The sequence below is a fragment of the Rhinolophus sinicus genome, linkage group LG03, assembly GCF_036562045.2.
Source record: "Rhinolophus sinicus isolate RSC01 linkage group LG03, ASM3656204v1, whole genome shotgun sequence".
Classification (NCBI taxonomy): domain Eukaryota; kingdom Metazoa; phylum Chordata; class Mammalia; order Chiroptera; family Rhinolophidae; genus Rhinolophus; species Rhinolophus sinicus.
The window spans coordinates 182,067,260-182,079,737 of record NC_133753.1 but is presented as its reverse complement, the minus strand read 5'-3'; the positions used below and the strand labels follow the sequence as shown (position 1 = coordinate 182,079,737).

Below are 12,478 nucleotides of genomic sequence, written 5' to 3'. Positions count from 1 at the left end.
GAGCCTTCAGGGAAAAATAATGTGTTCAGATAGATGTATTTCCAACTTACTTATTTCTGTGGCTGTAATGGTGATGTTATGCCAAGGAGATGATTCCCGGTCAAGGGGCTTCAAAGTGAAAATGGATCCATTTTCTGTGTGGATACTGAAAATCCTGTCCATGTCAGTATGCCGATCAATAGAGTATCTAGCAGAAGAGAGACTCATAAATCCCGGCGTTGTTTTAAGATTATTTATTTGTCTAATATTTCTTCAAGTCATAGGCAAAAGACATGACAGTAAATTGCTAAGTAATCTTTTGAATTGTTTTTTAATGTAATTTTCATTTAGACAATTTGATATATGAGGTCTGACACTTAAATTCGTGAACTTGTTACAACAGTGTTGCTAAACTTTTTGATATCAGAGAGATTATTCGTTATGAATTTATACCAACTTGTCAAACAGTTAACCAAGTTTACTATTTGGAAGTGCTGAAAAGGCTACATGAAAAAGTTAAATTACCTTAATTTTTCACCAACAATTCACGGTTCTTGCATCACGATGACACAGCAGCTCTCACAGCATTGTCTGTGAGGGAGTTTTTAGCCAGTAAACAAATAACTGTATTGGAACACCCTCCCGACTCACCTGATCTGGCCCCTGATGACCTCTTTCTTTACCCAAAGAAAAAGGACATATTGAAAGAAAGACATTTTGATGACATTCAGGACACTAAGGGTAATACGGGGCCAGCTCTGATGACCATTCCAGAAATAAAGTTCCAAAATTGCTTTGAAGGGTGGACTATGCACTTTCTTTGGGTGCATCGCTTCCTAAGGGGAGTACTTTGAAGGTGATTGTAGTGATATTCAGCAATGAGGTATGTGGCACTTTTTCTAGAATGAGTTCACAAACTTAATTGCCCTACCTCATATTTGGCTGTTTTTATTATTTTAATTCTGTGATTATGTCTACTTTGAAGTCATTGTACTCACAAACCCTTGTGGCAGCTTTTAAGTGAGTTTTTAATTGCCACTTGATTTACTTGTCCTATCATAGACCTGTGCAGTTCTCGAAACATATTAAACAGTCATATTGAACTTGAGAGAGTTAATTGCATTGGATACATTGAAATCATGTTTAAAAAACACACACACACACATAAGAACATGTGTCCACAGAGTTCTTATGAGCGTAAGTGAATATGGAGAGGTTGTTATAAAATACATTGCTCCTGAATGGTCCTCTATTCAAGGAACATCTCAGCTGAATCACAGGTTTTCCTCCAATGATTCCTGCCAACCTATTCCAAATAAAAATGAAATGACACTATCACAGAGCTCGGTGACGCTTTCTCATTAGGGCTGGATATGGAAGATGTCACAATAAACTTTCTATCATTCTTTAGTGACAAAATAATGCTATCCCATCCCCCCACCCCAAGGAACCTGTGAATATGTTACTTTACAAGGTAAAAGTAATTTTGCCTAGAGGGATTAAGGTTAAACACATTGAGATGAAGATTAACGTTAATAATCTAGATGGGCCTCAACTAATCATATGAATGCTTAAAAGTGGGAGAATGCAGAAAAGCAAAATGCTAGCTTATATACATTTTTTTAAAGCTGAATCTGGTCATGTTTACATTTGTTTAAGAAGTCTGCTGATGAGTGTTTAATTTAGCCATATAGAAAATTAAACATTTCTCAAAAATTAAGTTCATATGAATTACATGGGAATCTTGTTCAAAACAAATCCTGGTTCAGTAGGTTTAGTGTTGGAGCTGGGATTCTGCTTTTATAACAAACTCTTAGGTGAATCCCATGTTGCAAATCCATGGACAAGGCTCATACAGCAAGATTATAGACCATAGGATAAAGTGGTTCGAACAGGGAAGAGCAATATCAGACAACTAACAGACTAATCAGCATCTGGTGTCGTCCTCATTTTTCTAGGTATCTGTTAAAGGCATGTAGCAAATGAACTCCTTTTTTATCTGGTGAATTAGGGAATTAGAGTTCTCACCATAAATCAGTAATATGTTTACTATCAAACATTGACTTTGACAAACGTAAGTGACATATATTTAGGTTTCTAAACATTGTGAAACACTGGCCATTTTTAAATATTTGGTGAAAATACACATATATCTAAATTCTATTATTTGTTTTGGGGGGTGTTTGGATTGTTCTAATAAAGAACATGTGATGTAGTCTATTATTAGAACTATGCTGAATTTAAGGGATATGTTAGTAAACTCAGATTTCAAAAATAATTTTAACAATGACTTTATTACATAATGGTGCTTGCCTGACTTATTTTCCACTAAACTATATTGCATCTCAACTGTAGACTGCCTAAAAATTTTACATAGTTTTCTCAGGTTCCTTTCTGTACCTCAGTCCCAAAATAAGGAACTAGTTCAGTGACCTTCTTGTCATCCTATAGAAGGCTTATGCACTGTAATGGGTGATAGAATTGTATAGAAATGGTAACATTCGTTTGCTTTTGTAATAATTGTTATTGTAATTTTTCTACATCATTATTATAAGAACTTGGGGATTTTTGAAAAACTCATATGACATATGGTTCACTGCCGAAGAGTAGCTATATTCCTGGGGTGGAGAATCTTAGGTAAATAGAAGATACTAGAAACCCAGGTATAAAAATAAACATATAGATTGCATAATGATATATACATAAATATTTTTGAGAAGCTTGAGGTGTATAGGGTTTTAAATAAGAATTCATTGTCAGAAATTTATCTGAGGTAATTCTTTTGTGTGTGTGTGTGAATGTTTAAATTAAAAAAAAAAAAAAATATATATATATATATATATATATATATATATATATATATTACAGTAAAAAACATATTGTTATTAATCCCCTTCAAAATAGTCCCCCGCACTTTGAGTACACTTATCCCATCGTTCTTGCCACTTTCTGAAGCAGTTCTGGAAGTCCTCTTTCATGACTGTCCTTACATCATCCTCCATCATGATAATGCTCCATGTCACATTTCACTTCTGGTATGGCAATTTCTGCCAAATAAAATTTTGAAGTGTGTCCTCATCCACCTTATTCACCAGATCTGGTGTCACGCGACTCTGACTCTTCCCCAAAGTCAAAATTGCCATGAATGGATTCAGGACATCAAGGAAACCACGACAGCACAACTAAAGACTCTCATGAAAGAAGACTTCCAGAACTCAGTTCTTATTCTAACATACCTATTTGTGTCCTAAAATTGAAGATGATAGTTATATGAAATTGTCTTTTTAAAATTTCTATTCTTTCATAGTGCTAAAATGGAACAACATATAGTGTTTCCAATCTCTAGATGTCAACCCTTCTACAATTTAGCTCCTAATTTGGGTTGAAAAAGTCACTGGAACATTAAAGAATGTTTTATTTTTCTTAAAACTTTTCTGAATTTCTTAAAAAAATACTTATACCAAATTCTGCTTATAAATAAAAACTGAAAATGAACACAAAGACAGCAAAGTAAAAGAACATAACTTCATCTATGCATTGAATGGAACTCAATTCATAATATTCACCTGTATATATTTCTTTCCATTATTAGAAAGGTCAAGAGTTAACCATTATCTGCTTATGGCTGAATAGATCTTGGAGTTCTTCCTACTATTCACATGGACGATCAAAGAGGAAAACAAAAATCCCTTTGTGCCCATTGCTATTTGTCGTAGAGATTATCATGGGGATTTCTATTGAAGAATGGCTAACAATTCTAACATTATACAAATCTCTTTGACTCACTGGGAGCTTATGTGAAATCAAAATAGGTCAGAATTTCGCCTGCCCTACTCTTAGAGTCAATCTCGATAGGAATGGCTCTCAAGTTAAGAATTCATGAAAGAACATCACTTTGATGATTTAGAAATAGCTCACTTTAACATAAGTACTGCAAACTGCCAGGTCTATATTCAGAAATTTGCCCCAGTGTAAATAATGTCCTGCAGGTTTTCAAAGCCAAAGGATAATTTTCTTTTACTTAGCAGCCAGTGTTCTATTTTCAATGCAGAATAGGCCATTCCGGTTTACCTATTAATAATAAATGCACCAGATTACAACAAATGACCAGAAAGAGCATGATAAACACTTAACACAAGACAAAGCTTTCTCTAAGTTCCAGCAGATAGCCTATTAAAACACTATTTCATTGATCTCCTTACATTGAATTTAAACAATAATTGAAAAAAATCACTGGCATGATTTTTTGAATGACTATCTACTGCAGAGAAAGGATCTAATCATATAGTCCTCAAATAACAAAACATCACAATAAAACTAAGCCTGTGAAAGCTGAACTCTCGTTTTAGTTATTTGCTTTTCTTATTTTTTTTATGATCTACCATTAACAATCAAACACATATCATATCCCTCCATTTTCATCTACACACACAAAAAAGTAAATTCAATTAAAGACACCAGAACAAATCGATAATGTGCAGAGCTATGACAAAGATAACATTCCTTTTTCTTTACTAAAATCCCAGTATATTGTCCACCACCTAAATCAATAATTGTGGTATAAGTCTTCTCTCTTCTTTCCAGCTATTGCTTTCCATAAATGTGTTTTTTAGCTATGAACTATGAAACCATTCCCTTTCAAAACAAGAATGTGGCTATAAAATGTTTGAAGAATTAGTTCAAAAAAATTTTTTTTCAGATATTAGTGGCATGAGTTTAAAATTATTATTTTATTCTCTGTAATAAAATCAAGCAATTATTAAGGAAACACTTATGTATATACGAATGCACTTATTCACTTATCCTAGTTTATGGTAGAATCATGTGCATTTTACTGAGGCATAACTAATTTCTCACTAACAAGTTTGTTTTGGATCTACTTCTCAATTTGACTGCAGTAAAAAGGATTTCTTCGAAAATTTATTGAACTTTAAACATGTTGAGCATAACATAGGTGTGAGATGAGATAACATGTCTTTTCAGAATCTGTAACGCTATAATCACCCTTATAACTTGGGAAATCTCATTCATGATTATTAATGAAAGGGAGTGGAGCTAACAACAACTGCCAATTGTAACCATAATCTCATGTTGCAAGTGGCAGATGTATGTCAGAAAATATGTTTGATGAACAGATTTATTGGTGGATGAGAATTAGTTCCCAAACTTTCCCTGGAAAATGTTTTCCCATGATGCTTATCACAGCCTATTTCTGCTTTGGTGATCAGTCATCCTTCTAAATTCTACCGGAGCAAACAAAAGAGTCACATATTACAATGTTGCCTTCTTATTGAATTATTCCTGGTTTTTCACGCTATAATTGGATATGTAAAACTTTTTTTACATACATTTTTATGTTAACAGGAATCAGCCTATATGCTATATTTTCAGGCTTGGCCTTATATGGGGGCAGATTTGGCAATATAATTTTAGGAACATAATTTGAGATTCATTTGTTATTTCAATATGTCTCTTCTGTCATAATTCTTGAGATTTTAATGGTAAAACTACTGTTTTTTTGTTTTTTCAAGACTTAAGTACCCCATAAAAAGCAAATATTTCTGAGAGAACTATGAACTTAAAATGTAACTGTGCAACAAGCTTGCAAATCTGTTTTTGACCCAGAAATTTTATTCGTAAATGTATATCCTGATGATATTATCAGAGATAGAGCATAGATGTTTGTGTGTGTGTGTGTATGTGTGTCCAAACAATCTACATTATGATCAGTGATATATCACCTGCCTGATATGACAGTATGTTATTTTATATAATAGAAATTACTTAGAAGTTACTTAGAAGCAAATATTTTCAATTAATAAAAATAAATACCTATATGTATACTATATGATCTCCACTTAATAAAAAGTAGTCAGGTATAAAAATGTCTATAAATGTATTATACAAGTATTTGAAACAACTCAAAATGTCAACCAATAAGTGAACAGAAAACTAACTGTGGTATTTCCATATGTTGGAATACGATTCAGCAATTAGAAGAATAAACTATTGATGACACAACAACATGGGAAAAATCTCAAGATAGTTATGCTAAGTGAAAGAAGTTACAAAAGAAAAAAAACAAATACTGTATGGTTTCATTTGTATAAATTCAGTAAAACCCAATTTAATCTATATTGATAAAAAGCAGATTAGTGTTTTCCTGGGGATGGGGTTGGGTTAAGGGAAGTTTGAGAGGAAGATAGCACAAAGGGGCATGAAGAAACTTAAGTGTAAGCTGTATGTGTTTTGTCTTGATTTTGGTGATGTTTTAAAGGGTGTATGAATATGCCAAAGTTTATCGAGTCATACAATTTAAATTTGTGCAGTTTATTTTTTGTCAATAGTAACTGAATACATTTGTTTTAAAAGAAGAATAAAAAAGCCATAATTTTCTAAGCAAACATGTCTATGGTGTGAACTTATGAAATTCCATATTGTGGACAGTAGAGAGAAGAGAAACTAGACCAAATTCGGAGAGACTAAAACCATGTTTTGCCTTTTGCATTATTTTTCCCCTTGAGGGCTTTGTTTTGTACCACTGAAGTCAGGTTGAATTAATCTACGAATGGGGAACATTATATCAATTATCTTCAATTAATAATCAGATCATTAAGAAAGCAGAGTATATCTGCTAAAGAATTGGCTCTGCATTCAGATCAACAATAGTTTGAATCCTCAGTCTGCTAATTATTTGTACTGTGTCCTTGAGAACGTTCCTTAAAATTCTTTGCATTTCAGTTTATTCTTGTATAAAATGTGGGTAATAACAAAGGTACCTATCATATACAGTTGTGATGAGGCTTAAATGAACTAATAATTATAAAGCTCTTTCGACAGTTCTAGTTCATAACAAGTGCTCAATAAATTATAAAAAAATATATTTTATGGAGGGGATAGGCCAAATATTCAGCAATCTCATGTTATAAAATTGATACACAATTGGAGTGGCAGAACATATAATTTATTGTTTATTACTTTGACAATGATACATGAAAATGTTGTGTAGAAAGGAGTGTTACACTAATAAAACTTGATGAAACTCTCAATATTCTCTGAATAATCAAATACCTTTGGCAAAATGGAAAAGTCAGGGTACCTCTCTCAAGTTAACCAACATTCATTGAAATTTTAATAAACAAGATATCATACTAAATCAATGATGAAACGATACACAGATTACTAAGATCTGGTCTTATCCATACTGAGGAATGCTCAATAGTTTGGCAATAAATGGTTCATCATCTGAAAGAGTTAATATACTGGTACTTGTCAACAACTTTCTAATAGTGCGTGATGTTAATTGACGAAAGTTACAATCAATGATGTTTTGAAAAACATGAACGTCAAATTTTAATAGAAGCATTTGGTGCCACAAAAAACCAGGGAGAAATGAGAGCACAGTCCACACTGATTACTGTGTTTTGGAATCTAGCAAAAAACATCAGTGTCAGATACTTTTGAGCATTTATAGCTGTTGGTGTGAACAATCCCTTATCCTTTTTTAAAAAAACATACATGGTGATTTATTTCTATTGCAATATTGCGGAAACATGAAAATATTTGAAACTTTTTATTTTTACTTAAAAATAATAAATGCACATATAAGAGATGCCAAAACCAATCAGCCACACATGATTTCAATAAAATATAAATAAATATTATTTTGGATATAAACATACTAGTACATATACATAGACCGCTGGGGAACTAGATTACTTATTCATTTCATTTTAGCAGTTTTGTTTTATAAAACATGTTGATTTTTAAATTAATACATCATCTGTGTGCTAATAAAAAATGAGTAAAATAATTTGCATATCGATATTATAACTCATGTTTTTAAAGTAACATTGAACAAACATGCGTAATTCGAACCCCAGTATTTATCTAAAAGAGAAAGCTGAGTGAATTCTATTCTAATTAACCTAAAATTAACCAAATAAACTCTGAGCATTAACTACAGATTAAAATTTTGGGCTTAATCAACTAACAAATTAAATATTCCTTAGGAGATATGTAGTGCAAAACGTATTCCTTTATAAATTAACACTATTGAACAGTCTTTTATAGGTTTAAAAAGTAAATTCTATATTTAGTATCATGCTTACTAATTTTTCTATGTGTGATAGTCTGACATGAATTCTAAAAAATTGGGGCATTCCCAACAATAATTTAACCATTTATTCTCCTTAATTAAAAATTTAAACTTTAAAGCAGAATTGTATGCATTTTACTAGCCCCACATTAACAGATAATGTATTACTTATGAATCTCCTCAATAATCTTTGTCTTCATCGACATATAAACCCATCTTCATCCACCCATCCCATTTACTTATTTATGTCACAACTGTATTACATTCTCCTTAAGCTCCATGTATAAAAATCATTTAAGTTTCTGGCATATTTGAAAGCTTGTAAAGGTTAATACATAATATTCAAACTTTGGGAAAGTATTACACTAAATTACACAATACTATACTATTTTTTAATACTTTTACCATTCTTTAATATTATTACTCTCTTTACCAATTCGGTGTTATTATTTTAATATAACTGACACATTGTTTCTCCACAATTTTAATATATGGGATGCATAGTGACTATTTCCAAAAGAAGCTATTTCAATATTTTCAAAGCATCTCTTAATTACATTTTCAGAAGGACGGTTTTTTTCTAATTTACTTGTTTTGATCACCTATTATTTGAACTATGATTTATCCAAGAGGGACAATGGGACAGAATCACAGCAGCTAAGGGGTTAAAATTAAAAGACTGGAGCCAGACAGTCTGATTCTCAAACTCACCTTTGCCACTGACTACTTATTGGGCTAGATATTTAAATGTTCAGTGCTTGAGTCTTATTAACAGAAAGGTATAATAATGGAATACCCCTTGTAAAGTGATGTCAAATAAGAAAATACATCCAGAGCACTTAGAAGACAGCTCAGTTAACAACTTGTGCTATGGAAGTGTTTGTACTTCATCTACATGGTACAATGTTATTTTTTTCACACAGCTTATAAATAGTGAGATGATTATTTTTCTGCAAAGCTATATTTCCCCCAAATACTTACTTTATTAAATTGTTCTTGGCATCTGGGTCATACGCTGTAACCTGTCCAATGATGCTGCCCTCTTTTACATCTTCATCTACTTCTATCAAATACGACATTTTAGTGAATACAGGAGGCTCATCTGTGTCTTCCACAGATATTTTGACCGTGGCTGTGTCTTTGAAAGGTCCCAGATGTAGGAATCGTGGGTCAGGGTGAGTGTTACTTGCATCCACTCTTAAAGTGTATACCATTTTCTTTTCAAAATCTAAATTCTGAAGTTAAATAAAATAAGGCAAATTACTATAATATTACAGGCACAACAAGGGAAGACAATTTCAGAATTTGATAACCAACTCTCTTAATGGTACCAGTAATTCTGGTTAAATAACTTTCCCAACTATTGCTTCATAGGCATAAATAAATTAATAAATGTTTGTTTTGCCTTATACTTATTTATAGGGTCACTGAATATAATTTTATACACATTAAGATTAATTCCCACTTAGTAATGGATTTCACATTTTGGTGGTCACAGGTTTGTTACCTAGTGGATATATAGGTTATTTATTTATTATTGTTATTTATTAAACTTGTACAAAGTGAAAATCAGAAGAAATATGGAATAAATAGAGATTTAGCAAACTATTCATATAAGTTGCTTCCTTAGGTCCTACATTTCTAAAAGGAAAACAAATTATTTCATTAATGTGAATACTGGAAAGCAAGAGGCACATGAAAGCAGAACAATCAGGGCAATATAAAGTAATCACTATTTAGCTGGATTATTCTATATGAAGCTTCATAATATTCTCCCACGGGGTATTAAAAATCACTAAATCCAACATAAAATACGTAGTATCTTCAGATTTCATCTGTCTGAATAGACCATTGCATTTAACAATTTAAATATGTTAAGTGCAAGAAATAAAGTGATGGCTGTGTGTCTGTTTTTTTCTGTCACAAAGAAATATGAAACAAGTACATTTGAGGTTATCTAATCCTAGTTTGATTGTTGTTTACTATAAGCCCACGCAGTTGTGGTTTTATATCACTTTTTCAATGTCAATGATGAAGATGCTTTACTTGCTTGAAGTGACATCACAACTATTCCCACTTACATGAAGGATTGACAGCATGTAAAGAATGGAAAAAATAAATCCTAGGCTTTTCTTCCCTTAACTGGAAAGCAAAAATAAACCATAAAGTGCTCAAAGAAAAAATGAAGACAGCAAAAAGAAACCTGTTTGACAGTTATAATCCCTTCCTGTGTATCCTTGTCAGTGATGACATCGAACATGTCAGCTCCATCTCCTTCTACGATGCTGTATTCCATTTCAGCATTTTCCCCCACATCAGGGTCATTGGCTTTTATCCTTCCAAGATGGGTTCCAAGAGGTACAGACTCAGGAGAATTAAATTGATACGTACCTGAAAAATTAAATCAAAGCTCTTTTGACATTTCTTCTTTACTTAACAAAAATCTTTCATTTCCTTTTCCTCTTTTACTTAAATAAATGTTAAATTGAGAGAGTTTTTCATCATATTGAATTGTAAGCTGTCAAAATTATAGATTGATTAAGTTGGAAAAATAATTTATAAAGGCCGAACACTCGTTTCATAAATGAGAAATATAAGTTCCAGAAAGATTAAGGGCATGTCCCAAGGTTACTTAGATAACAGATGGTAGGCCTGATATGAAAATCAAGAACTTTGACTTAACAGGGCTATAAACCAAATAAATCTTTTAAATAATTTAATATACATAAACATTCATATGACGATGTTGAAAGCTCTAGATAAGCAGTAAACATTTGGTTTCTTGCCCTCTTAATCATGTATTTTTATATTTTAAGAAAAGGATAGAAAAATAAATTTGCACACAGAAATTTTGTTTTTTATATGTTAATGCCTTTGAGTGAGATATGAATGCTTCTGTTTCCTGTGGTTCCAGCCAATCATTACATTGCATCGTGCCATGCCTGAAAGCATGTTAGTCTGTGACTATTTATTCAAAATACAAATAGGAAAAAAAATTTACAAAAAAAGTTAATGAAAGTTGGAAATATTTTTAAATATTTAGTATCACCTTAATGCTATATAAAGCTGAAGGCTCTCTATGTTAACTTACTTAAATCCAACATCAGGTCTCATAAGACCAAGGTAGGTATATTATCCTCAAGGGTAGGGCTCAAGGAAATCATACTGTAAAATTGGGTAATTTTACAGGATGCAAATTTTACAGAATGCAAAACTAAGGCTGAGTTCAAAGTCCGTTCTCTTTCTGTTTTACTTTTTGGTTAGGAAAAGTGACCTCTAAATCTAACTGCCTGGATTAAGATTATCACTGAGCAGTTTTAGTTAAAATCTCTAACCCTTGATTTCTGCATCTATAAAATAATAATCATAATGATAACAATTAACTGATAGGTTTGTTATGAGAATTGCATGAAATTATGTCTTTAATATGCTTACCTCAGGGGCTAGTTATAGTTTTATTACTGTGATAGTTCCAAATCTTTTGCTAAGATTATAATAGACCATAGAATTATAGAATGGCAAGCCATTTGAGAATTAGTCAAATCACACTCTTTCAGTTTACATTTAAGGAAACTGAAAGCAAAGTATAGATTTATGTTAATTAAGCTTATTATTCATGTTCTCAGAAAACTTTATTTTTTAACATTTATCGTATGTTTAAGTCTACCATCCAAAACTGAATCATCAAGTATTTTAAATTTGGTTAACCTGGAAAAATACTTTACTGTATTGTAATCAATGTTATAAATTTAAATTTGAGATCCCTTAATTGAATATTTTAAGATAGGGGTCTTTATACTTTTATTTACTGTAAAATGAAAACATTTTTTTAATATGCATAACAACATTTTATTTCATTTTATTCAATTTATTGTGGTGACAATAGTTAGCAGAATTATATAGTTTTCAAGTATACATTTCTATAATACATCACTTATATATTACATTGTGTATTTACCACCCCGAGTTAGTTCTCCTTCCATCATCATATATTTGATTCCCTTTCCTTCTTCTATCAACCCACCTCCACCCATGCCATCTGGTAACCACTAAACTATTGTGTTTGTCTACAAGATTTTGTTTGTCTTATTTGCCTGTTGCTTCTAGTTTTTATATCCGACATGTGAATGAAATCATATAGTTCTTGACTTTTTCTGTTTGACTTATTTTGCTTAGCATAACAATCTCAAGATCCATCCATATTGTCACAAATGGTGGTATTTCATCCTTTCTTATGGCCAAGTAGTATTCCTTTGTTTATATATACCACATCTTTATCCAATCATCCATCAAAGGATACTACTGGTTGTTTCCATGTCTTGGCCACCGTAAATAATGCTATAATGAACATTGGGGAACATATATCTTTCATCAGAGCATTAGAATCTGTTTTTACAGCAC

The 12,478-nt window shown here is 31.8% G+C and overlaps 1 protein-coding gene across 2 annotated transcripts in view; it reads right to left on the bottom strand.

Annotated features, from left to right (window-relative positions):
- The window catches only part of CDH9 (cadherin 9), a 107,270-nt gene that overhangs the window by 9,750 nt on the left and 85,042 nt on the right, over positions 1–12,478 (bottom strand). For both annotated transcript variants that reach the window (XM_019749047.2, XM_074329045.1), the window contains 3 exons: positions 10,281–10,468; positions 9,059–9,312; positions 51–187 (listed from right to left, as the gene is read on the bottom strand). In XM_019749047.2, coding sequence (XP_019604606.1) covers positions 51–187; positions 9,059–9,312; positions 10,281–10,468 — 579 coding nt within the window. The remainder of the gene's footprint in view (positions 1–50; positions 188–9,058; positions 9,313–10,280; positions 10,469–12,478) is intronic.